This window comes from Podarcis bocagei (genome assembly GCF_964188305.1).
Source record: "Podarcis bocagei genome assembly, chromosome: 4".
Taxonomy (NCBI): domain Eukaryota; kingdom Metazoa; phylum Chordata; class Lepidosauria; order Squamata; family Lacertidae; genus Podarcis; species Podarcis bocagei.
The window spans coordinates 24,055,408-24,083,309 of record NC_138128.1 but is presented as its reverse complement, the minus strand read 5'-3'; the positions used below and the strand labels follow the sequence as shown (position 1 = coordinate 24,083,309).

The 27,902-nt window shown below is 39.1% G+C and overlaps 1 protein-coding gene across 1 annotated transcript; it reads right to left on the bottom strand.

Annotated features, from left to right (window-relative positions):
- Nucleotides 1–129: 129 nt before the first annotated feature.
- On the bottom strand, nucleotides 130–27,074 carry DHX36 (DEAH-box helicase 36). The gene is made up of 25 exons (XM_081190079.1): nucleotides 26,498–27,074; nucleotides 24,250–24,368; nucleotides 23,136–23,352; nucleotides 22,308–22,346; nucleotides 21,852–22,022; nucleotides 21,688–21,767; nucleotides 20,609–20,683; nucleotides 20,267–20,433; nucleotides 19,327–19,408; nucleotides 18,997–19,137; nucleotides 18,452–18,554; nucleotides 16,408–16,495; nucleotides 15,129–15,184; nucleotides 14,125–14,189; nucleotides 12,364–12,507; nucleotides 9,997–10,114; nucleotides 8,143–8,241; nucleotides 6,485–6,658; nucleotides 6,170–6,256; nucleotides 4,607–4,690; nucleotides 4,405–4,504; nucleotides 4,227–4,317; nucleotides 2,999–3,119; nucleotides 2,098–2,250; nucleotides 130–831 (listed from the first exon to the last, which is right to left on the bottom strand). The coding sequence occupies exons 1-25, from the start codon at nucleotides 26,720–26,722 to the stop codon at nucleotides 646–648; spliced, it is 2,985 nt and encodes a 994-aa protein (XP_081046205.1). The 5' UTR covers nucleotides 26,723–27,074; the 3' UTR covers nucleotides 130–645.
- Between the last annotated feature and the right edge of the window lie 828 nt (nucleotides 27,075–27,902).

Genomic DNA, 27,902 nt, shown 5'->3' with positions numbered 1-27,902 from the left:
TCCCATTCCAAAGCTGATTGCTGGTATTTAGATATCTACCCAGGTCTCTAGGCATGTGCAGCTGTAGCTTCTGGATCATCAAATACGATTTCCCAGCCTATGGCCCATAGATGAATAGGAGTACATATGTTTAGAAAAATCTAAACATCAAGCATTTATTTAAAATGTGACAATGCTTTTGACACAGCAGCCCTCGTACATCTCTTTGGGGTGATGACTTTGGTTGTTTCACTCTCAGCAGCATGCCCTTACTAGTAACTCCAGAATGTAAATAAAAGGCTAATGGATAAAAAGGGGCTTCTAGCTGCTAACGTGAATCACTTTTCTTAAAGTGACAATTCCACAGTTAGCAGAAAAACAGTGTAAACACCAGAAGAATGTAAAAAAAATAAAAAAATCAGTTCGTGTTCAGTTTCATCCAGCTTTTTACCTGACAATTACAGTCCTCAAGAAGCAGCGTCATACATGCAGAATACAACTATGCAGCACTGGCAACTAGATAAACAGCTACTTTATACAATGAACGCCATACACAGCCGTTATGAACTACCGATACTAAAAATGAAATTCCAAGATGCCCAAAGATAAACTGTCAACAATGAACCAGTAAAGCTGCCATCTCTCCAGTGGCCAAAAGGAACAGTGTTAACTATATTCTTCGCTCTGGAAACGGGGGGCAGAGTTTCTGGCAGTTTCATTCTCCTGTGTTGTGATTAAGTCTATAATGGCTGTCAGCAGTGCAGTGTCAGTTGATTTAGTATTGTTCCAGTCCACAGGGTGTGGGTTTTCTATTTTCTCTTGTAGAAGGTCATCCAATTCTTTTTTCAAATCCTGTGGATAAAAGGATGTTGGTTCAGAAAGAAACCAAGAGCAGAAAGTTTCGAAAGTCATTCTATTTTTCTATAGTGTCAAAAACTTAATACATACTTGGAAATGAAATGTATTATTCTCTTTCATTATTCTGCATTTTGCTAAGAATGTGTGTCAAACCTCTTGGAAATTTAACTAGCTCTTTTCTGTCCAGTTAAATGTAACTTGCTTTAGGTACAGCTTTATCTGTTTCGAGTTATTCAAGAACTGTACTGTATAAAGCACTTTGAAACAAAGTAAGTTTCTCATAAGGATAAAAAAAGAATTGCTAAAGGAGTCAATGGGTTGTATCCAACTTAAGTTATATGCAGAGGAAGCCCACTGAAATTAATGGAAGGAAGTTAGCATTGTCCCTTAATTTCAATGCATCTGCTTTAATAATGAATTTGGATACAACCCAACGTCTTTAAAAGAATCCCATTTTCAAGCTGAAATAATAGTTGAAGTTGTGATTTAGATAAACTGCATATTTTCACATCTTGTTCAAATTTACAACTTCACTCTTGATAACACTTTTTAACAGTAACAATAAAAATAGCTGATATAGGCCAAGAAAAGACTAATGTCAAAAAATGAGGCAAAACACAATAAAAAGGCAATTATTTTTGAACATCAGATAAGTTCAGTCTTAATTTAACATAAGGTGATTGATATTTGATAAATAAGTGAAATGTTTTAGTTTTTAAGATCCTATTGTAATTCTTCCCCAACCCCTTTCGGACAAAAGCTATCCATCTGGCATTAAAATCTGGTGCTTGATTGTACTTCATCTATCTCAAGGCACAGGTGGGGGATTGAATGAACAGGGCTGTGCACTGCTTATCTAAACATTGATTCTCTCTGATTACTCCACTTGAAGTGCCTTTTTCTGGAAACAGATCTGGTGGAGCAGGAAAATATCACATAGAAATAAATGCAGTATCTCCCTGTTGATTAATTCATTCCCCCCCCCCCCAACTAGGAAGGAAGGAGAGAGCATTTCACATGAAATCCTAAAATGACAGGTCTCTCCAAAATGAAAATGTCTGAAAAGGACTGATGCCTGAAAAGATCTTTCAAGTTTATACTTTATAGGAAATTACAACACAGCAATCTAAGCAGACGTTACCTTTTTTAAAAAAAGAGAAAGAAATGTTTTTGTAACACCATACTGTATAAGCTGTTCCAGGAGCAGGGCAGTTGTTTGTGTAGAAGAAAATCTGAAAATGAAATGGGGAGCCCACTCACCTTCACTAGCTGTGCTATTCTTGCTGGAGACTGAAAAACAATCCATTCATCCACAGCAATTGTATCTTGATCTTTGTCCTTCTGAATAGAAATATCTCCCCCAAAGAACAAAAGGCAGTATGGAGAGACTTCTGTGCAATCGTACAGGTATATCTGTAACAAGGAATGCATTCAGCACATATAAACTATGTTACCACGTTCAAAACAGGGCACGAGAATGTTCCAGTGCATACTGAAAATGGGATCTCAAGTTACTTGGTTTTAAACTTGTGTGTAGTTCCTATGAAGTGAAATATTAATAATGTGGCAATCACTGGAAAACACTTCAGGTTCAAGGTTTTGTGAAGCCAAGACAATTATTATTTTAATTGTGAAAGGTTTCATTCTCACAGTTAGCTGCATTACATACAAACAAGTGCTGAGCAAAGATTTGCTGTTCTTCATTGACTAGAAACAAGAGTAGTCATAAGGCATAGCTAAAATATGTGATATCCCTAGGCCTGTAAAAAACAAAACACTACACCCTTTTGCATTCCATGGGCTGTGCTTCTCAATGTGCTCTCCTTCCTTCTGGAATGACAGTCGTAAGATCACAAGAAGCATGGAGGACATGAGAATCTGAAGAATTCCACTGTGAGCAGCAGGCAGCAGGAGGAAGAAGGGAGGGCACAGAACAGGAATGAAGCATTAAAAGCTACCGATATTGCCATCTCTCAACCAGGAGTTGTCATTTCAAGGCCCCTTGTAAAGTGCAGTGATAACTGCAATGAGTGGGGCTGCGTACAGACCAGACTAGTTAAGTTAACTAAGACTGTAATTGCTTCAACAGAACAGACTGTGGAGAGACTTAAAATACACCCACATTTATGCTTAAAACAATACAAAATAAATTTTCACTTACGCTGCTTGTCCTCATCTTCAAATGGTAAACAAGCCAGTTATAATGGAATTCTGTCTCTTCAACATTGACAGACTTGGGATGAATGTAAACTGTTCCATCTGTTTTAGTGGAAACTTTAACCCTTAAGACACAGACAAATCACTTATAATTCAGCTACAAAGGAATAACATGCACATATGTTCAAAGATTTAAGATAACTGCCCTTCAAAAAGAGACTTGTAATGTGCCATTAGGACTATCAGCAATTTCTAAATTAGATATTGCTGCAAGATATTTAGGCAAGAACTGAAAGGAAAAGCAAGGAGGATTTTAAGCATCTATACTTTAAAAAGTTCCACTTCAAAATCAGACTACAGTATCAGATTACTTTAAAGATTTGTGTTATATTAATTAAAGAATAATAAGGTATCAGTTGAACTTCATTGCAATTTGTGTGCTCTATTCCCTTTTTCATTCTGAGCAAGAAGATATTGCTTGCATAAAGGATAATCCCAGTGATGGGGAAAGCAAAATTATACTGTCCTATCTATGATACTATCCTCATTTAAATTTCTCTTTTGAAACCCAGCACATTTTCAAAACAAGAGAAAAATAAGTGATATACAGAAAGCCATTTTCTATCATCATTATTAGTGACTTATCCAGTCCAGGGCTTAGCATCAAAGCAAAATATAATCAATTTATTTTTGCTAGCCATCTACCAAATAAAACATAGATTGTGGAGACGGGATCAAGAGAACTCTGCTTATTCAGTCTTAAATTTTTATTTGTGGCTCCACCTAGTGGCAAAACTATGCTATTACATTTTGCTGAATTCAAATAGGAACGAGCAATCTGGTTATTGTACTAAGCATGCCTTACAGAAAGGACCACTATTTCAGACACGATGGACTCTTCTAGCCAAAAGAGCAGTGTAAAAAAATAATAAATAAATTTGTGGTTCTCACTTGAGATGATCTCAACAAAATTTCTGTTCATCTGGAGCTGCAGGATCCCAAAATTAACCCAAGTATCACCTGCCCAATCTGTTGTCTCACCTAAGTATGTGGAGGGGGAGGAGGGGGGAAATAATCACATGCTCCCCCAGAACTCAAATATTCCCAGACTACATAGTTAGCAACACAAGGAAAAATATATTCCAGCCTTCTTCCAACTACGTAGAAACCCTTGTTTAATATATTCACACACACATTCTTGGTAAAAGAGCATGGAGAAGAAAAAGCCTTACATTTTTCTCTTTTTACTGAAGTTTGCTCGGATCTTTGCAACCTTTGGATATAAGCCAGCACAAATAACAGCTTTGAGTAGCTTCTCATTGTCTAGAAAAGAAAACAGCCAAGTGAATCACAATTCACAAAGGGAGAACTGAAAGCGTATCTGGTGCATTGCTCCTCTTCAGAATTTACCTGAGTTCGTGTTGGATTTGGGATCTCTGGGGCTTCTACTATTCACAAACCCAGCTGCAAGGAGATGTTCAGCAAACTGCCCTTTCATGTTACGCAGCATCTAGAGAACAGCATGAATCGATCAATTTGTTCTTACAGATAATGTCAAACTAAATCTGTTTCAAAAGTGTACGTTTTCTCGCTAGAGACAAACAACGATTACCTGCAGAGTATTTGAAGAAAGAAAATACTCCCAGCAATAATCCTTCTCACACCTGAAGCCACGTCGCTGGGCTTCTTCCCAACCCTGAAAGCACAATTATTATTATTAATTATTATTATTATTATTATTATTATTATTATTATTATTATTAATTATTATTATTATTATTATTATTATTATTATTATTATTATTATTATTATTTAGTATAGGTCCTTTTAAAGGAAAACTGGAACTGAACTGAATCTGATTTTTATATCTTCCTGATTTGAACGCCAGGTGGAATTAGAAAGCATTTTATAAGAGTAGTAAAGAAGTTAAATATGAAGTGTCACAATAAGAGTGACCTAAAAAAATAATATGGAGTGCATTCATTCCTTTCACAGAGCTGTATTAAGCCAACACATCCAGATTAGAACTAATTCAGCAGCTAAAAGGAAGCTACCATTCATATCACTTCCTTATTCCACTGTGTGTAAAGGGGAAAGCTCTAGAACGGCAATAATTAATCCTGGTCTCCAAAACAAGAGGAAGAAACACTTCATGAACTGCAAGTTGGAGGAGATACAAGATTCAAATTAGACCCATATATTAAAATTGTTTAGAGCAAATCATAGCAGAAAACAATGAAACTTGGAATAAAAAGCTAACCTACTAGTTACACCCTCCTAGTGGTGCATCAGTTAAACTGCTAGCACATTTGCAAAGCTAAGCAGGGTCCAGAATTCTAGTTACAGGGTCCAGAATGGCTTCAAATTGGATGGGGGTGGGGAAGTGTTGAGATTCCTGAATTGCGGGAGGTTGGACTTGGATGACGCTCAGGGTCCTTTCCAACTATACAATTCCATTATTCTTTGATCTCCATACTAAATGCATACTTGGGTTTAATACTAATTTGTCACCACTATGAGTAAATCAAGTATGGACCGTGAAGATTTCATCTCTGTGCAATGTGAGCTGCTTATGCTAATATTTGAATCCTCTTTATATTATTTTATATTATTTATATTTATATTATTATTTTATATTATTTATTTAATAAACGATGCTCCCCCTGTGAATCCACCACCTGTCAACTAGAACAGTGCTTTCCAAACTTCACCCCGTCATGGAGAACTTGACCATTTAACGACTTCTCTGCCTGTTGCAAGAATTGTAATTCCATAGAATTCAAATTGTAATGCAACAGTATACAGTGGTACCTCGGGTTACATACGCTTTAGGTTACACACTCCACTAAGCCAGAAATAGCGCTCCAGGTTAAGAACTTTGCTTCAGGATAAGAACAGAAATCGGGCTCCGGTGGCACAGTGGAAGCAGGAGGCCCCATTAGCTAAAGTGGTGCTTCAGGTTAAGAACAGTTTCAGGTTAAGTACGGACCTCCGGAACAAATTAAGTACTTAACCCGAGGTACCACTGTACAATATATTAATAAAAGCAGCAATGAAAATGACTATTCTGTGCAATGGATGTGCTGTCTCACATCTTCAAGCAAATACCCAGGAATGCCAGGGAACCACCAAGAAACTTGAAGACCACTGTTGGTCAATGGATCACATATCTACCTTGAAAGCATTCACAATGGTGAGGTGATCACTTTTAGAACTCTTTGACAGTTCCTTTCTTCTTGCGTCTGCTACTTTTTCTTTACCCTTAAGAGAAAAACACACAAAGTTGGACTAATCTGTGTATTAAAAAGAAGAAAGACAGACAGATAGACTCAAGAGATATAACGAAGAAAAACTAAGTGCAATTTGCTGTAAGACTAAAACATTACAAGGGGGGGGGGAATCTTTCTGAAATTAAAGGCTTCATCTTCAAAGAACAAAAATGTAAATTTAAACAAAAAATACTTTTAACGCTCTCTATAAATACTTTACCAAGGGAATGACAAAAGGGTCCTTGAAGCTGAGGCTGGCAGCAATAGTGAGAACAGGATCTAAGCAACAGAATAAAGCTCCAAAGAGAATCATTTTTCCTATGTGTGGCTCCACTGGTAATCGTGCCAAATGGACTCCAAGGGGAGTCAATTCTTCTTGCCTATCCAAGGCATTCTGTTAAAGGGAAGACACAAAAAAGGAAGAACATAAACAATGAAAAAGAGTAGCAGAATTTGGTTGAAATCCATGTTAAAGAAGCCTAAATGCTGTCCCTTAAGTTTTAAGGTACAGTGAAATTTAGTTTCACATTTATTTAGAATAGCACAGCCTGCTTACATATCGTATTTTTTGCTCTATAAGACTCACTTTTTCCCTCCTAAAAAGTAAGGGGAAATGTGTGTGCGTCTTATAAAGCGAATGCCGGCTGCGCAGCTATCACAGAAGCCAGAACAGCAAGAGGGATTGCTGCTTTCACTGTGCAGTGATCCCTCTTGCTCTTCTGGCTTCTGAGATTCAGAATATTTTTTCCCCTTGTTTTCCTCCTCCAAAAAGTCTTGTGGTCTGGTGCGCCTTATACAGTGAAAAATACGGTAATTACAATTTTCAACAATAAGGTTGGGACAGCAAAGAAGAGTAGCATATGTACTGGAATAAACAGGGTTGAGGAAAACAGTGAGCAATAATCATGAAGACAACTCAGATAGGTATCTAGGGTGAGGGTGCTGAAACCCCATCCACAGTTAGAATCTCCCTAAGTCTTTAGACTCATTGCCTCAGTTTTCTATCGCTCAGCAAGATGCTTGCTTTGAAAGTACCCAGATGCCATGTACAACTCCAAATTAATGAACGTACACACAAATTAGCAAATCATCAAGACACAAAATTCTGAGCACCAGAATTTCTTGTTTCAACAGAGTTTTAGGAATTGACTGCTTTTAATTAAAGGGCTGCTGCTGTGATATTTTTAATGTAATTATTGGTATGTTTTAAACAGATTTTACGTATGTATATAGTTTTAATTATATTTGAATGATTGATTTTTCTATTTTAGAAGTTTTCCTTTTTATCTGTAAGTTGCTTTGAGTCCCATCAGGGAAGAAGACAGGGAATAATAATAATAATGATAATGATAATAATAGGTGATTTTTACTGTTGTTCTCAAAGCTTATTTGAATTTTAATAAAATACCAGCTGAACAACTGCAGGAAAATGAGCATGCACTGCCCATTGTGCTTTAACTAGTGTAAAAATTCATTATCTTATTCCATTTCAATGTCCTGATTTTTCTAGTTACATCCGTCATCAGAAAAATTATAAAAACAGTACTTTCCAAGTCAAAACTAGATATTATTTGATTTGGGTGAAGTTCAATTTTAAATTGCACTAAGGTTTAAACTACACTTCTTAGTGCAAAAAGAAGTTTATTAAATTAAGACTTCAAGTGTTTGATGTTTTCCTTGCCTTAGATGCTAAAATCATATATAAAGCTCAGACAATATCTACAGTAAACATTTGTAATTGCTCAGTTTTCTGAATGATATTTCTAAGTACCATGAATGAACATTCTCAAGCCTGAACAAGTTGTGAACTGCCCAAGTTCTATGGAAGAAGGCTACTATACAAATTGGTTACTTAAAATAAAATATTAGTAAAATTACCAGCTGCATGAGATTTTTTATGGATAACAGCACAGCATCACGTGATGGTGGATCCATCAGTTTGCTCAGAAAATGGGCAATTCCTCCAAGCTTTAAGATCTGAAAGAAAAAAAAGTTCATCCTTGTTTATAAACTCAAACTAAATTGCAAAACACCTTCAGAATTATCAATCAAATGCTTTCCCACTGACTCATTTTTTAAAAGCATGAACAGTTAGGAACAGAACTTTCAATAGCGTTCCACAGAAAAGAGACTCCTATTGCTAATTATTATTACTACCTATTATTATTAATTAGAATTATTATTTCATTTTACGCATCACTTTCAATGAAGCTTCTCTAAGCAATTTCACAATGTAATAATAAATTCATATACAAGATAACTTCACATATAAAAACAATTTCAAATCAGTTGCAGATAAAAACTCGGACATAAATGTCCACTTAGAAGACATGTTGAAAAAGAATTCTTCAACTGATGCTGAAAAGACAAGAGATGGTGTCCATTTGATATGTAAAGGAGTTACGAGCCTGGCTTCGGCTGGGGAGGGCGGGATACATAATAATAATAATAATAATAATAATAATAATAATAATAATAATAATAATAATAATAATAATAATTACAGCCATACCTCATGTTACATCTGCTTCATGTTATGTTTTTTCAGGTTGCGTCCCATGGCAACCCGAGGTACCGGAAAGGGTTACTTCCAGGTTTCGCTGCTCGCGCATGCGCGGTAGTGCTAAATCGCACTTTGCGCATGCACACAAGTGCCAAATTGCACCACGCACATGTGCAGATATGGCGCTGCAGGCTTTTCACATTGTGAATGGGACTCCAGAACGGATCCCGTTTGCAACTGGAGGTACCACTGTATTTCCAAAGGGGAGATACTACTAACACTCAAAGCGAGATTACAACACCATGCAGAGCACAGAGATTGGTTGGGTATAGAAAGAATGAGACAATATTTGTATGGGGAGCCACCACTCTGAACTTAGCCTGGTAGCTTATTGGCAACCAGTGCAATTCTTACAACAGCAGCATAATATGATGCTAATATAGTGTCCCAATGAGCAGTTAAGCCACACATTCTGCATACATGCAGCTTCCGGGTCATAATAATAATTGTAATAGTAATAGTAGTAGTAGTAGTAGTAGTAGTAATGCCCCACCCATCTGGCTGGGTTTCCCCAGCCACTCTAGGCGGCTCCCAACAGAATATTAAAAACACGACAAAACATCAAACATTAAAAACTTCCCTAAACAGGGTTGCCTGTTCAGGGGCAGCCCCAGAAACAGTACCTCTCTTGATTCTGATGTTACAGAGAACAGGGTATCATCAGCATATTCATGACATCTCATCCCAAATTTCCTAATAACTGTTCCCAATGGCTTCAGGTAGATGTTAAACAGCATGGGAAACAAGATGGTACTTTGCAGCACCCTTCTGAACTAGCAAGTTTTGCACTATCTCTGAAAGACTAACATACAAGATTGACACCAATCCTCACTGAGGTCATTCCACAGCCTCAACGTAGTTGCAGCAAGAGCTCTGCTCCTTGCCACACGTACAATAGAATAGCACATGGACAATACAATAGAAGCACATGGACAAAAGTGCAACGTGCTGAACTGCAGGGCTCATATGGCAATGTAGATCCATTGCTAGATATGGAAGAGAAGCCTCTTTTATGAGCTCAGAATCCCATCTGCCACAGACGGCAATAGAAACCACTAAAGTAATATAATCTGGATCAATACTACTTGAGCGTCCAAATCTTTATGCTTGATGCAAAATCCTTTACCAGAAAGGCTACCCAAACAGGGTATATATAATATATATATTACCTTGATTTGCAAACAAAGTTCTTCCAAAGGTGTCCTCAGGATTTCTGGCAACTGATAATCGTCTAACAAACTGGCACGCAGACCATTGTACAAGTGATAGCAGTTACCAGGCTGGACTCTGCAGGAAGTTAAATATTTTGACACTGTAGTAACATTGATGTGTTATAAGTAAAAGTGGCTTAGCAGTATACCTTTTATGCAAAACTTGCAATGAAAGAGTGACAAGCTTAGGTGCTGACCCTATGGCTCAGCGTACCATCAAGAAGCAATTATAAAGAGAAGCAATAATCTAGGACAGGGGTGGGGAACCCCAGGCACAGGCACAAAATGAGACCCTCCAGACCTCTTAATATGGACCTCAAACCACACCTCTCATCAGCATTACTCTGCCCCTTGAGTGCTTTTGCCTGGCTGGAATGCGTCCCTTTAAGAGTTCTGTGCCAAGACAGAGGAAGAGGTGCATGCATGCACACACACACACAAAAATATGTGTGTGCATAAACCTCTGGCTCCTGCATGGCTGAAATGTAGCCTACTGTTAGAAGATAAGAGTCATGGTTGTTGCTCCACCCTTTTTGACTCTGACCAATATTGCCGCTGGAATGAAACCCTGGAAGGAAACACATCCCTTGAGCTAAAGAATGTTCGCCATATCTGATCAAGGACAGCAGCCTGGTGCAACAAAACGAAGAAAATGTTACCAAACCAACACCAGCTTCTTTTTATATATGGCACAGGGAATAATAAATGCAAATATGGTGTGGGCAGGGATGATGTATCTACCTGACAGTCTGACATATGTCAATAGAAAACTAAGGGCCACAATGCACTCCCCTTTAATCAGTATGAGACAATAACCTTATAGGATGGGATTGCACCAAATCTGCAATGCAGTCAAAGGTTATGCCTGATTGGTCTCACAAAGGATAGTTGAGTGAAGCAACTTTGTGCAGCTAAACGGCTATGCACCTATTACACATTTTTCTGTATTCACCAATGCTCTTGAATACCAGAGTTCTAAGCAAATTCATTTCCAAGTGATTATGTGGGAAGATATTACGTACTTCCACAGTTAGTGGGAGTAATTTTCAGGTAGAAATACTGTGGAGGAAAACTTTCAAGGATAGTGATGCTGAACTTTCTTTCTCTTTACGTACTATCTGGCAAGTAGATAATATCTAGAGAAATGCACTGAGTAAAACATGCTAAGAGAGTAATCTACAGGACATGATTTATTTGTACTACATGTACATTAAAGGTAAAGGTACCCCTGAACGTTAGGTCCAGTTGCAGACGACTCTGGGGTTGCGGCGCTCATCTCGCTCTATAGACCGAGGGAGCCGGCGTTTGTCCAGACAGCTTCCGGGTCATGTGGCCAGCATGACTAAGCCGCTTCTGGCAAACCAGAGCAGTGCACGGAAACGCCATTTACCTTCCCGCCAGAGCAGTACCTATTTACCTACTTGCACTTTGATGTGCTTTCGAACTGCTAGGTGAGCAGGAGCTGGGACCAAACAATGGGAGCTCACCCCGTCGCGGGGATTCAAACCGCCGACCTTCTGATCAGCAAGCCCTAGGTTCTGTGGTTTAGACCACAGCGCCACCCGCGTTCCTCTACATGTACATTAACTCACCACCAATTCTTTGTGCTCAAGAGCCCAACCTCCGCTCACACAGCATCTCCACATAGGGAGCGAGGAAATTGGGCTACAAGACCTATACGTATCAACTAGGCATATGTGCTGTGCCTATACTCCTATGTCTTAAGGTTTTATTTGAAGGAGTTCAACAAATACAAACGATGCAAATGTCAAGATAGTGAAGAATTTTTTTCTATATGGTATTTTTAGACTGTAATAGAGAGATCGTGCTGCTGAACTACTTTAACTTCTAAAACTAAGTTTAAATCCCTGAAGAACAGTTGTGTTGGACTATGGAAGTAAAAAAAGAACCCAAAGAAATTCCTGTTAACTGCTTAACGGCTAACAGAAGTATTCTGGTATGAGGTTTTGCAGGTTAGAGCCTCCTTTATCAAAGATTTGATGATACAAGAGGATGCTCCAATCTTTTCATGCTCCAATCTAAAATGCATTGGGCTCCACCATACCACTTTGGGTATTAAGTCTATAGAAATCAAATATCAAAGGGGCAAAAAACAAAACAAAAAACTAAGCCAGCAAATAAAGTCACTAAAGGAAAAGCTTCAGATTAATCAATAAAGTCAGCAAAGTAAGGGGGAAAGTTAATGTCTTTAAAGTAAACTTTACATAATAAATTTATTATTATTAAATATTTGAAAATGTTCATTATTGCAATAGCCATGGTTTCCCTGCTTCTGTCCATTCTGTTACGATAGATTACTCTTACCTTCCTGCTCTACCTTTCCTCTGCTTAGCGTTTGCTTTGCTAACCCACTCTGCAGCCATCGTGCTAATGTTGTTCTGTGTATCAAAGTTAGTTTCCTTTATCTTTCCTCCATCTATAACGTATACCACATCGTCTATGGTGATGCTGCAGAAATAGGAAGCAGGAAGAAATGGTTAGCTTTTGTACATCAAATAGAGACAGTTTGCATTGATTACATCAATCTGTAAAAGAAATTGCCCCTTACGAAACACACAAATTGTACTGCAATCAATCATAATGAACAGAGACTACCACTTGCTATAGTTTTGCTATTTCTTACATAACAAGCACAGATCCACCAAGGAGTGAAGTCTGCAAGAAAACCAAAAAGCTAAAAATGCTCAGACTGAAGCAAGACAAACTGAACATGTCAGAATGAACTGAACATGCTTATGTTGTTGTTGTTGTTATTATTATTATTATTATTATTATTATTATTATTATTATTATTATTATTATTTTACAGATTCATAAACCACTTCACAGCCACAAACTACTGCAGTAGTGTGCAAAAAGATAAAGGAGGTAAAATACACAAAAAATAACACTAACAATAAACCAATTTTTACATTGATACAATTAATAGCCCATAAGATGACTGGGTCATACTTAAGGGAAAGTTTTTAGATCTAATCATCAAGACAGCAGGCACTTGTCTAACTTCAGTTCTAGTACTAGCTACATAAAACAACATTAAGCATACTAATCTGGAAATAAGTTCTATTTTTAAGCAAGCATGTTTTGGGTTGGAGCCTTAGGATAATCAGCTGTAAGCATACTTAATGGAAACTGTTAGCCCTTGGGGTTTTCTAACAAGCAATCCAGTCTAGGCAGCACTCCTATCTAATTCCCAAACTGTCATTGTAATGGATATTGAGGAGGGAAGAGTCTGGGTTATAACTTCTTTTGCCTAGCTTCGTGTGCACTGTTTTAGGGATGAGGGTCAGTTTCAACACCTAACTTATTCCACAGGCCATCACATCTTGCTTAATGCTGAAGCCAATATATAAAAGCCGAAAAGGAACTGTTGATCATATTGTAAACAGTTTTTCTTAATGAATACAGCTCCCCCTGCAGCTCCAAGTCAGGAAATGCCAAAGTTTCAAGGCAAGGCTTTGCTGTTGATCCTCTCCTCTTGAGGCACAGTCCGCTTCCTGTCTAAACTCTAAGCACATCTTCTCATGATCTCTTGCTCTGCACTGAGCCATTTTTTTCTAATTTTACCTCCCCTCCACTTTCCAAACCTGCTTGCATTTTCTGTTATTCTTCCTCTCCAAAAAGGAAAACGCAAAAACATTGTTTACCTCGGCCTTTATCCCCCCCCCCCCACTTTTTATTGGGCTCCAGGAGGACTGAAAACTGTTTCCCTTTCAAAGAAAAAAAAAGGGGGGGGGGACATTGCAGGCATTGTGCTTAAAAGTGCCAGCGTTCAAAAAGAAACTCCACGGATTAATTGGGCAGCACTCAAGAGACCTCTGATATGTGTTGAATGTGTTGCTTTCCCTTGTACAGTATATGCATTCTACACTAAATTTTCACATTAAACTATCTGACGAATCCAAAGTGGAAAAGCAGCTTCATTGTACATATTTTTAATTTATTTTATTGCTTGTTCCACCACATAAAGGAATTAAACATTTTAATTTACACTTTTGATGAAAACACTCCTTTTCCCCAACAAATTAATTTCAAGCATTGCTAGAAGCATAAACAAAGATTTACCTAGTCTCAGCGATGTTGGTAGCAATTACAATTTTACGGACTCCAGGGGGGGTCCTTTTAAAAACCTAAAGAAAAACAAAATCAGAAAGAGAAAAAGTGTTTGTTCCAGAAATTTCTTTCTCATCCTAATATTTGTTTACTTAATTTAATTTCTTTCAGTCAAGACATGCAGATGCATACACTCATCACTAAATTTAAACACCAGAGCAACTATGCATTAATAGATAGTTGAAACATTTTATTAAGGTATTATTACAACAGCAATCCAAGAAGAAAAGAGTTATTTGGAATGAAGGATATGATCTCTTGAAAAGCAGGTGAATTGAAGCGTCCCATGCTTTAACAGGCATGGCACAGCCCAGTTGAGACATCGTGTTCTATATCATAGGGAGTGGCTGGGTAAACCCAGCCAGATGGGTGGGGTATAAATAAAATTATTAATTAATTAATTAATTAATTATTATTATTATTATTATTATTATTATTATTATTATTATTATTATTATTATTATTGACACATGAGCCCACACTCTGGTCCCAATTTCCAAGGACATGGAGATTCCACAATATGAAAAACTGATTCCTTCCTTGCTGCTTAGTAAGATTAAAATCAGCTTTTTAATGTTACTTAAAATAATAAATACGATTGGGCAACAAATAAACATATGCACTTGAATTCAGAGAAACAACAGGGGAAAGTGGAGAGGATGGAATATGACCTCCTTGCCTCCCTCATCCTAGCGCTAGTCACCCCAAATACCTCACTAAAGGTGAGACCCTGCTAAACAAGGTGGGTTATGGGGTGGGGACTGAAAATCAGAGGCATATTTGTTCCCAGAAGTTATCTTCTACCCAGTATTTCCACCAGCATTTCTCTGGATCCAACCAAGTAAGTTATGTGAAGGCACAGCTGTTGCAGTCATTCTACTTTAGTTTAAAAAACTGAAAACAGATTTAGAATACTCTATACCAAAATAACGACCACTGCTAATTATAAAACTTACCTGGGTCTGGTTAACAGTAGGCATCAACGAATGCAGAGGTATAATAACGAACCTATCTGAAAAATAAAATTGGCATTATGGTACTACTCTAAGTAAAATTCAGTTTGAAAGAAAAACTAAAAATCTAGAAAAAATAAAAAATATAAATGCGGTACAGTTATAGGAAAAATGAACTATTTTCTTCAAGAAGCCACAGATTCTCGTTACAAATAATATTTTAGAAAGCACTAGTTAATTTATTCATTTTATTTTGCCAATAACAAAGAAAATTCATAACCTTTCTATATTTTGCCTTAAATATTGCCTTGTAGCATTAAACTGAAAAAGTCTTTGAGGTCAGCAGCTTGTTAGGTAAAATTAAAATTAAACCTTTGAATATTTTAAATTTATTGCTAGAATCATTAACGGCTATCCATTTGATTCACCCAAATAAAATTATCTGCTCTCAAAGCAAATACAAAGCTCAACATCCTTGAAACATTTGTTCCACAGCGCGTTATGTTTGTGCAATGTCATCATGCAAAACCACATTAAGGATGGAGATTGCTATCCTTGACATTTAACAGTAACCAATTTATTCACGGGCATGGCCAAACTTGGCCCTCCAGCTGTTTTGTGACTACAACTCCCATCATCCCTAGCTAAGAGGACTAGTGGTCAGGGATGATGGGAAGTGTAGTCCCTAAACAGCTGGAGGGCCAAGTTTGGCCATGCCTGAGTAAGGGGGATTTACCAGCCAACACTGTAACTGACCAGATGCTATCACTTACTGGTCCCCTGCAGTGGCTGTTGGGATACCAGTTCAACCATTGCATTGCATTCAAATGCATTTTTAAGAAAGACAGTAGGAATTATGGTTCTGGCAGTCATGCAAAGGAGAAAGATGCAGGGCAACAGGAAGGGGGCAGAGCAGGAAGGGGGCAGAGGCTCAGAATGGCAGCTAGAGAAGTTCAAGTAGGCTTTAGGGACAGAGAACCCTGCCCTTCAAATGTTACTAAAGCATCTTGACAGGGCTAATTTAACTGCTCATCCTAATTTAAGATTATTTAATGTAGGCCAACATTCATTTGAAAAGGGTAGCTGAATTCTGAACTTGTCTGCCAACTTGCATATGCTTAGGACGGTGAACATCAGCAGCTATGTTGGCACAATTTACAATCTATGATGCTGTGTTGAGAGTGCTGCCAAAAGGTGCTGGGAGGGTTTGGGTTAACAGTTTATAAAGAAAACCCCTAATCCGCAGCAGATTATTTTAAGAAAATCAAAGAAGATGATTTACCTGACTTAAACATAACTTGAGACATCAGAAGGTCATTTAGAGTGCTAATGTTGTCCCATCCAGGGAGAAATACAAGTATTGCACCATCCTGCATGAACACAGGTAAATGGAGAAATTGATTATCCAACATGGATGCATAGTTCAACCCATAAAGCACACATCATGGCCAAGTTCAGACATGTTGTTAAGCCACAATTTAGGAAGTTTGGATCCCGCTCACAAACTTAATTTGTTTCACCTAATGTTGATTTGTGCCCCCTCCACAGGGTCTCACCTCCTCTTTGAATAGTCAGCTTGTTTACAAAGTGAGTGGTGCAATCAGTCTGTTGCCTGGTAGGATGAGGAGGGTACAGAGGTCTGTGAAAATGCCAGCAAGAAACTCTTAGCTGCCCAAGTAGTTTTGTTTGAGTCTTGCATCTGTGCACTCAGATTGGTATCAGGGAAGGGGCAACACAACGAATTAGAATTAAACCAGGGTACTGAACTTGGATGTGATGACAGACTACAGTTAACATAAGCCAAGATTCATGCACCAATTTTAAACCATGGGGTTTCAGAATATGATTTGCTAGGCAAAAACAAGCCATGATTATCCCACTGGGGCAGATTCATATGTGCAAGCAAACCAGGGATTAAATATTGTATCCAATTCAACCTGTAAACTTTATTTTTGGTATTTCTAAAACCTTGCAATCACATTCTTAATATTATTTGCAATTTGAAAATTATATGCAGCAGAAACACTTGATTCTGAGTAACTTTTGTCCCCCAGTACCACTACTGTCACTATCACAATTTTATCAGGGAATAGAGCAAAACGCCAAAATACCATTGAAAGCATTGGTAATCGTGAAGGCAGTATTATCTGCGTATGTTTGATTTGATTATGTGAACCAACATGAAAGACATTATTGCTCAAAAACTATCTTAAAATAGTATCTTCTATTTTCAAAACTTATGGTGTTAAATAAAATGGGATTAAGCTAGAACTTAGTACAAAACCAAAATTCTAGTCCCTGAAATGTTTGCTTGGGAGCAAGAGACATTGAAATATCCTGTTGAAGCCAAAGGATGTGTGATTTGGTTCTGAAAAGCATTTACTCAATTTTTTCTCTAAGATTAGTGCAGTATTGAGTTTAACATACAAGCACAGAAAAACATTTGTAGCTGTTGTCTTTGCTTGTTTGTCAACAGTACCTCGAGTTACAAAAGCCTCAGGTTACAAACACTTCAGGTTACAAACTCCGCTAACCTGGAAGAGTTACCTCGAGTTGAGAACTTTGCCCCAGGATGAGAACGGAAATCATGTGCCGGTGGCGCAGAGGCAGCAAAAGCACGCCTCTAGCTAAGAACAGTTTCAGGATAAAAATGGACCTCTGGAACGAATTTAAGTTCGTAACTAGAGGTACCACTGTAGTTAAGATTCCAGTCTACTCTTGAATTTTTACTATGATGTAACTGGAATACAACAACATTAGCATAGCCCGTTTGCAGTATTGTGGTGGTGCAGTGATTGTGCCTGGTAATCAGAATATTTCTTTACTAGAGCCAAAGATACAGGACCATGGCCAACAACAAACAATAGTTTAATAATTCTTCAATCATATAATCAACTCTTGTGACATATAAAAAACATTTTAAAAAAAGACAGTGAAAACAACTTTATGTATTAGTATTAACACATACAGGGAGAAGAACTTTATATTAATCCCTGTGATTTCATATGCCTCACATCACAAGTGCACAGTTGCCTACAAAAATTCCAAGAAAACAATTCCTTACAAAATAATTTTCCTCTACAATCATTGCGTAGAGCCAACACCAACTTATATTGTTTTTTAATTATGATGAGCATGAGTCAAATTTAAGCCTTTTTAAGTTCCATTTATTTTAGTAAGGGTTAAGGTTAAGTAAGCGCTTAAGTCTCTTCTCTTGAAATCTAGCAGATTTAGAATCAATTAAGTTTAATTAGGTTGACCTAATCTAATTAAGAAGAGGAAATAATTTAAAAAGTGAAGTCATATTTAGCCAAGTTGAAACTCACCTCTTCTTCAAGAGCAATGTATTTGATCAGTGCTGCAATCAAATCAAGGTCAACTTTCTCATCATCCATCATTCCCAATGCATCAATTGTACTTTCTGAATACCTAGAAATCACGTACAAATAAAAAGCATTCTTTAACCTATGTGCTATAGTTAAGTTTAGCACAAGTACACAGGCTCTTGTTTTATACAAACAGCAAAAAAGGAGACTGGTTAAAATAAACACAGATCAACAGAAGAAACTGCTGAAAGAAGACAACAGAACAGACTGGATCCTATTTGCTTCTAAGCCCAGAACAAATCTCAGTCTCTCTTAAACAGATAAACTGAATGTTTATTCAGAAGTTCTACTGTGTTTAATAATAGTAATATATTTATATATCACCAATCTGGCTGGGTTGCCCCAGCCACTCTGGGTGGCTTCCAGCAAATTAAAACATCAAATATGGTTTGCTCCCTAGAAAGTGCTAGGATTGCAGCCATAAAGTGTCTGTCACATATGTAACAAAAATCTGAAAGTTGTACAAAAGTGAAAAATAACCCTACCGTCCTCTCAGCTTCTTCAAATAATCTGGCCACTGCTCATGATAAATTTCTTCTTTTTCTTCCTTTTCTGGCCTGCTTATGTGCCCCTGCATAAACCTCTTTTTCCAATGTGGTCTGCGATCCGTATTTTCTGGAATGTATCTTCAGAAATAAATATAGCATTCAGCAATAATGTTTGCATATTAAGTAAAAAAAATTTTTTTTTAATCATTCTAAATATCTCAATATAGTCTTCATATTGGGAGAAGACAGGAATCATTATACGTCCAAATTCTGAGTTTTGGTGTCACAATGAAAAAAGGAATTAAGAGGAATTGTCTTCACACTAACCGTAGCTTCTCAATTACATCTTCCAAAAGGTACTCCTTGACAGGATAGGTGAATCCAGGAATATGGATCATAGGACAACTGTCTGTATAAAAAGGGGAAAATATATATTACATCACCTACATTTTAGCAAACTGCATCATGCTTGAAAACAAGATACAAGACACAACTTACAGAAAGCTAGAAGCATGAAGCTTATACAAAATAAAACATTTTTTAAAATGCTATTGTTATAGTAATCAAAAAAGCTAGTTAGGTTGTTTTTATTCTATTAGAAAAACCAAAGTGGCTTAGAATGTTTAGGGAAGTTTTTAATGTTTGATTCTATTTTTAAAATGCTGTTGGGAACCCAGCCAGATGGGTGGAGTATAAATTATCCTTGGCATGAACTCAAATGTTCAAAATGCTGCCAAAGATATTGGTCACTGAAGTTGCAAAGTAAAATGTTTATTGCACACAGAACATGATACTTCACCTGACAAACTGACTCTGACAAAGAATAGTTATACCACAATATGTGTGTGTCTTTTAAGGTGTCATAGAACTATTACATGAAAATGCCAAGTATTCAGCATTTCATTTCATGCAGAGATAAATTTAAAAAATAAACAGCATCTATTTTGTCTATTTATTTTCAGAAGTACAGGCAACTCCACACTTCTGCACAACTGTGCACATGTGCGATACCTGAAACCCGCAAGTGGTGGAAGCGAGCTGGAAAGTCCTCCTGGCTCATGAGGAGACTCTCCCCAGAGGGGTTTTACTGATGCTGCTCAGCCTCCCCGCCTAACAGCTGACAAGTGGGAAAGCAGTGGCAGCCTGGAATGTAGCCCCCACATAAGGAGGAAGACACCTGTATTTTGTTATACTATGATGCTTACAACATTCATAGCAAAATACAGGGGATTATTACACTTGTAAAAATGTAGATAATTTCACGCACCAAAATAGTCTGAGAACTTCTCGGCATTCAGCGTAGCACTCATCAATATGACTTTCAAGTCGAGTCGTACACTTAGCAGATCTTTGATTATGGTCATTAAAACATCTGATTGGAGATTTCTCTCATGGATTTCATCAAGGATTACATGACTAACACTGGCCAACTCCCTACAGCAAAAGAAGTACAGAACTGATAACCCCCCATGTTTATAAGAAACAAAATGTTAATCAGCAGATATGAAATAAATAGAAATGAGTACAGCAAATACAACTATTAGCAGCTGCTGATAAAGCTTTAAGGAAACGCATTCAAAAAAATTTTTTGAAACAGAGAAACACATACTTATCTGACTGGAGCCACTGTAGGACAATTCCTGTTGTGCAGTACAAAATTGAGCCTTGTTTCCTTGGCAACCGGCTGAAAGATAGCCATTAAAAACAATACTTCAGTTCCTCTTGATATTGCTTTTGAAAAAGCCAGAAATACTTTTAAGTGTTATAATGACAGTCAGTACACCTTCAGCTGCACTCAATTCAAGCATCCAATGTCTGGTTGTGCAATATAAAAATAAAAGCTGCAGTTCTATACACACTTATTTGGAAGTAAGCTTAGTTGAAGTCAACTGGACTTCTGAGAAAGCATGCATAGTTTGGCTTCATGGTATGCTCAGCATGCAGCCAACAAACAGAATATCTAAGGTATGACACAACAATGCTTAATTAACCCATTTTACAAGTTCTTGCTAATCCAAACAACACACACAAATGCCACAGCTTCTTTCTTGGTTGCTCACCTGTTTTATATATACACATTACTTCTAGAGGAACATAAGGCTTAACTTGACAGCAGCTTAGCAGAATAAAAGTTGCAGCGAAAAGTAAGTCTTGTGAGGACAGTTGATTCAAAGGCAAGTGGGTGGCCACTTACATCACAACTCAGGCTGGTGCTCTACTTGGTAATGTATTGTATTTGTAACAATTCCTCACAAATATTTGTGGTAAGGTGTTCCTATTTGTGGCAACACCCACAAATGGCTGAAAGATAGCCATGAGAAACAATGCTTCAGTTCCTCTTGATATTGCTTTTGAAAATAATTTGAAAACTTATTCTAGGTGGAATAATTAACACCTGAAAATACATGAAAATGCCATTCCCACGGTGCAGCTTATCAGATGGAGCTCTGCCTGCATGGTTGTATACACAAATACCTCATATGAAATCTTACAGCCCAGCCAATAAGCATTTGCTGACACAATCATTCACAGAACAGGTTACCAAAAGTTACATTGCTGCATCTGTGGAAGGAGAACCCCCTAGGTAAGTAACAGCACAGCAGGGATGCTAAAAACACTCTATGCTCACTCTAGTCTGTGCATAGACATTCTTCAAGTATAAAAACTAATAAGAAAATACTCATGTACCTTTCAAGCCGAATTTGATATCCTGTACTCTTCCCATTACCACATACTTCAGCCCTTTCTGCCGCAACTCTCTCTGCTACCTTAACATTAAAGAAAATCTGTTAATGTTTTCTTCTTTGTAAATATGGTTACTTTATCCCAGAAGAGATATAAATGTCACTTACAGAGATAGCACTGATCCTTCTAGGCTGAGTACATACAATCCTGCAGGAAGACCCCTTCCCTCGCTCAATATAGTCATCCAAGATGAACTGAGTAACTTGAGTTGTCTTTCCGCAGCCAGTTTCCCCACTTATAACAGTTACCCGACTGCTATTTATGATGTTTACAAGCTCCTATTAAAAACGAAACAAAAAAATGAAACACACAGTAATCACTCTGCTGTGTGGAGATATGCTTCCATGCCCTCGTTCAATTATGCACTGAACATTACCCACTCTATAAAAAATACACCAGGGACTGAAATTGTTCAACGGTGTTTCTCTACACAGTAGAACACACAAACGTTTTCCACTAAATTCTCATTGCCTTTTAACATTTAATCAAATATTTTTCTTTTCCAAATCTTAATGCCCATCTGAGTTAAGACAAAAAGGCTCATATTCAAAGTATGTATTTACCTTTCTCATTCCATAAGAAGGCAGCTTCTCACGAAATCTCTGCAAAGTAAAGAAAAATTAAGTGAAAATAGAGTATATTTATAATAGATATTTATAAATTTGGTAAGCAAATTGAATACGATTAGTGATGCTGTTAAGCTATGAACTGAAGCACCAACCTATTTTTTTAAAAAAACATGTTAATGTTGCATCTAAGATGCTGAGAATCATATATATTAATAATAAATGTTTTCAGCTGCAACACAACATTAACGCTTGCCTTTTCCACTAAAGGAGATGAGGAACTAGAACTATATCAACCTCTGACTGTGTTCCTAAGCAAGTTCCTTGAGGAAAGTCAGGTTTTTAAAGTTCCTGTGCCTCTCACTGCAGTAGGGATAAAAATGGAATGAAAATATTATTTATTGGGGGGGGGGGAGAATGATTAGCTGCCCTTCATCAGAAGATTCCAAGGCAGTGTACAAAAATATATCTGGTTCATCTTCATAACCTAAATAAGAAGCTGGTGCAGAGCTCTTGACAGCAAGCCCACATGACTGGGCTGCCCATTATACCCAATAATTTAATTCGGATCACAATTGATTACACTATATTCATCATCTTGGCTACTAGATGAAATACAGCATAAAAAAACCCGCTCAGGGTTTCCACATATATCAATTCATAAATGATATCTATAATTTCTAGCCAAAAGCATTTATGCAAACTTCTATTGAGATAGATACAATTAGAGATCTAGCATAGTACAAATGGAAATACACTAGCACAGTAGAGCTTCATCTTCCCATCCTGCCCTCAACATGCCCCAAAATCTTCTCTGGAGGCTACCTGCATTTCAATATATCTGGAATCAGTTTTTTTCTTTTTTAATTCTTCTTTAAGTTGCTCATCTAAATCAACATCAGGTTTATTTTCTTCTAAGAGATATTCTGAATCTTGATCAAGGAATGTTTTTTCCAATATTGGTCTAGTTCTTTTAGGCGCCCTCTCAACAACAGGTTTTTCCACAACAGGCTTTGGTTTGGGAGGGGTCTCCTTTGTGTACCTGGAAAAGGTGTGGTTAAGCATAAGTCATCCAGCTCTAAGAAACACACATCAGTAGATAAATTTGGTATTTATAGTTTTGATCTACAGTCCTGTGTCCAGCTATGAGTAAATAGGTGATCCCATCCTGTAAACAACTTAGGTGGCAGCTGGCAAGCAGATAGCTCAGTCGGTAAAGCATGAGACTCTTAATTTCAGGGCTGTGGGTTTGAGCCCCATGTTGAGCAAAAGATGCCTGCATTGCAGGAGGTTGGACTAGATGACCCTAGTGGTCTCTTCCAACACTACAATTAGAACTCACTGCTCTGCTTGCCTGGATTTTCCTCCCTCCCACACCACTGATATTTTGCCACAGTACTATCCCAATTATATCCTGTTCTGTATAATCCCCAAGAGGCCACAAAGTTGCAAGATAAAACAAAAACCTGAGATGAAAGTAGCTCAATAAATGTCACTAGCTACAGGCAACCCCCGATTTGTGTAGGGGGTGCATTCCAGGTCATTGTGAAATTGTGTGCAACTGAAACAGCCTGCAAACAACCCACTCCACCCCTAACCCACCTTTTAGTGATTTCTTTTATTACATTTCCGGGCTACTTCCAGATTTGGCGCTGTGCACATATTGGTTGCGCCTAAAATGGGGGTTGCCTGTATTTTAGTCATTATTATTCCAAATGGTCAATTATTTCCCAATTTAGAAATACTGTTGTGATGTGATGTTCCATAAGAATATTAAGCACGAAAACAAATGGAACTGAATACAAATTATTATAGTGTTTGATAGTAAAACAGAACATAGCATGGCATGTTTAACTATTTTATAATGCAAACTACCCTTCAGTTGGTTTGCATACTGCTAACATACTGCTAAGATTTGACATGAAACAAAAAATATTACCCTTCTTCATCAGACCACCAAGACATGGCTTCTTGTTCTTTTTCATTTTTGCTCTGGACAGTGTTCAGCAACTGCACAATCTGTTCTTCTCTGCGCTCATCCATACGCACCACAGCTCTCTATATATGGAAAGAACAATGGATTTTAACAAAATCTTAAAGTATAACATACTCCATGCTCAAAAATCTTGCTCCAATTATCTCAATGACGGACACTCCTCAATATTGTAAAAGGAGGACTACATATTCTAAATACTAAGGATATATCAAGTTACTACTATACTTTAAATTTAATGTTCTGTACAAAGTTGAGAAAGTCTTCATTATCCCTAACAGAAACACATAGTAAAATTCTCTGACAGCATACACCACAGGACACCAGCACACAAATCTTCTCCATATGGAAGAACATTTCCTTTCATACATACATGTGAGGAAAATGAATGCTATTGTTTATTTTATACCCACCTGAGTGGCATATACGTGGATACAACTACTCAATGCTCAGAGAGGTTCCTTTAAGCATCATGCAAATGAGAAAGGCATCACCCACAACAAATGTGCCTTGTGGGGCATGTTTGCGGGACATTCTTCAAACCGATTTTAAAAGTCCGACCTGTCATCCCCTTCCTCTCAACTTGTAGCCAAATCCCCGATCCTCAAAATATGCCTTAGAGTTGAGAGGCTCACTGGAGCAGATTTGGGGCATACACGGGGAGAGGAAAGAAACAATAATCCCTGCTGCAGAAGCAGGATGCCACTCATGCAGCAGTGGATACAACCCTTGGTAGGATTACTGCAATGCCCTCTATAGGGGGCTTCCCTTGCTGTTGACTCAGAAACTGCTACCATTAGGGGGGATGCGCACATTTGGCAGACAGGATGGGAAATTGGATGTCCAACACCCCCAACCTTGCAAAAAGTGGGGTGAGATTCACCGTCTTGGGCCAGTCACTCCAGCTGACAGAGGACAGGACTGGGCAGAAGAGTTGTCTTTCTATTTTTGCTGGGAGCCTGAAGGGCCCTGCCCTGCTTCTTTCCACCTGGCTTGGGGCGGGGCCTGACAGCTCCATAAAGGAATGCTTCTGCTGCTGCTGGGCAGAGGGAGTTGCATTTTTGTTTTTAAAATTGCTTTTATTTTTATCTATATCATTTTAAACTGTGATTGATATTAAAGCTGTATTCTTAGTTTTAGATTTTATGAATTATGTGGGAATTGTTTTCCATCTGGCTGTGTACTTTCTGATGTTTTATTTACTGTTTGTAACTTTTGTTATGCTGGTAATTACGGTATGCAAATCTTGCCATGCTGTAAGCCGCCTTGAGCATTGTTTTAACTATGGAAAGGTGGTATACAAATAAAATGATGATGATGATATTGTTATTTCCCTAAACGGCCCTGTATACCTGAAGGAGCGTCCCCACCCCCATCGTTCTACCCAGACACTGAGGTCCAGCACCGAGGGCCTTCTGGCGGTTCCCTCATTGCGAGAAGCCAAGTTACAGGGAACCAGGCAGAGGGCCTTCTCGGTAGTGGCACCCGCCCTGTGGAACGCCCTCCCATCAGATGTGAAGGAAATAAGCAGCTATCCTATCCTTAAAAGACATCTGAAGGCAGCCCTGTTTAGAGAGGTTTTTAATATTTAATGCTGTATTGTTTTTAACACTTGATTGGGAGCCGTCCAGAGTGGCTGGGGAAACTCAGCCAGATGGGCGGGGTATAAATAATAAATTATTATTATTGTTCCCCAGTGCGCTCAGGAAGAACGAAATAGGCAGGCGCGCTGCACCAGCTTTCAAAGGGCCTCTTGGATGTAAAGGTAAAGGGATCCCTGACCATTAGGTCCAGTCATGGCCGACTCTGGGGTTGCGGCGCTCATCTCGCTTTATTGGCCGAGGGAGCCGGCGTACAGCTTCCGGGTCATGTGGCCAGCATGACTAAGCTGCTTCTGGCAAACCAGAGCAGCACACAGAAACGCCGTTTACCTTCCCGCTGGAGCGGTACCTATTTATCTACTTGCACTTTGACGTGCTTTCGAACTGCTAGGTTGGCAGGAGCTCTTGGATGTGGGCACCTTCAAAAGGAGCGGGCCGACAGGTAAATTCCTCAGGAACGAAGGGCTTCACTGGAGGCCTCTTCTCTCAAGCGCCACCCCCCTCAGGGGTCCCGCAACTACACATCCTGGGGGCGCAAAGGACGGGTAGGCAGCGCTCGGCTGGACACCCTGAAGCCTTCCCCCCTCACCCACCTGCTGCCTCTCGGCCTCTTTGCTCTTCTCGCCCTGCCGCCGCGCGTACCACAGGCCAATCTCGCGGCCCTTCAGGTGCGGAGGGGGTCGGCCCCGGCCGCCGCCGCCACCACCACCTCCTCTTCCGCCGCCTCCCGCTCCGCCGCGGCCAGACGACGACGACGACGACTGCGAAGCGCGGGGCCCGCCCCCGCGGCCCCTATCCCGGCGGTGCTCGTAGCTCATCTTGCTGCCGCCGCCGCCGCCGCCTCCAGGTACTGAGAGTCTCCCGAGCCGGCAGACGCTAAGAGGGAACCGGAAGCGGAATCCTCGAGAGGCTCTTGAGCCGGCCCGGCCGAATCGTAATCACTTCCGTTCTGGCTGACGCGCAGGCGCAGACGTGGGTTGAGGCTCTCTCCCTTTCTAAGTCTCTGTGTCTCTCTTTCCCCGCCCACTTCCCTTCCCCTCCTCTACCGCTGGAAGAAGAGGGGAAGGGAAGTGGGGGGGGGGGCGCTCAGAGGGGCGCTTCCCTTTCGGAGGAGGAGCGCGTGCGCGAAACGGCGGCCGCGGGGCCAACGGTCGCAACGGTCGCCTCGCGCGGCCAGCCAACGTTCTAGAACTTTGTTTCGCTTTGTGTGTCCCGCTCGCCGTCTGTTCCTTCGGTCCCACCCGGGGCGGCTGGCCTCGTCAGTGTACGGTGAAGCCTCACAGAGCGAACGTTTCAAGGCAGCAGCTGAAAACACAGCACTTCTTGCTTGAGGGCTGCTGCGGCCAGGGCCGGATTTACGTATAAGCTGAAAAAGCTATAGCTTAAGGCCCCACTCCCTTGGGGGCCCCCAAAAAATTTAAAGGGGAAAAAAACCTGGATGTACATTTACAAAATATAAGATAAAAAATACTATTAATATACTTCTTCTTAATAGTATTTCACTATTAATATACTTCTTAATTGTATTTCAGTTCAACCATTACAGTGGTTACATACGCTTCAGGTTACAGACTCCGCTAACCCAGAAATATTATCTCAGGTTAAGAACTTTGCTTCAGGATGAGAACAGAAATCGTGCGGCAGCAGGAAGCCCCATAACTAAAGTGGTGCTTCGGGTTAAGAACAGTTTCAGGTTAAGAACAGACCTCCGGAACGAATTAACTACTTAACCCAAGGTACCACTGTACTTCGATAAAATACATATTTTGTTATGTGCAAATGGCTTTAGATACCTATTAGGTCCCTAAATTACCATATGGCACATATTCAACACAAAAAACAGCGACAATTTGTTGCTGACAAAGGACAGCTGGACATAAAGGGCCCCATTACCTTCAGGAGCTTAGGGCCTCATCAAACCTAAATCCGGCCCTGGCTGCAGCCCAGGGATGTTGGGAAGCTGTGGCACCTCCAGGTTCCCAATAGCCGTAGCAAACG

Excerpts from the sequence above, each read along its gene's own strand:
- DHX36 (XM_081190079.1), bottom strand. The coding sequence starts at position 26,722 with ATGAGCTACGAGCACCGCCGGGATAGGGGCCGCGGGGGCGGGCCCCGC. Across the intron at positions 20,434-20,608 it reads CAGTGGCTCCAGTCAGATAA|GGAGTTGGCCAGTGTTAGTC; the intron begins GTATGTGTTTCT and ends CTTTTGCTGTAG. Across the intron at positions 8,242-9,996 it reads AACTTTGTTTGCAAATCAAG|ATCTTAAAGCTTGGAGGAAT; the intron begins GTAATATATATA and ends TTTTTCTTTCAG.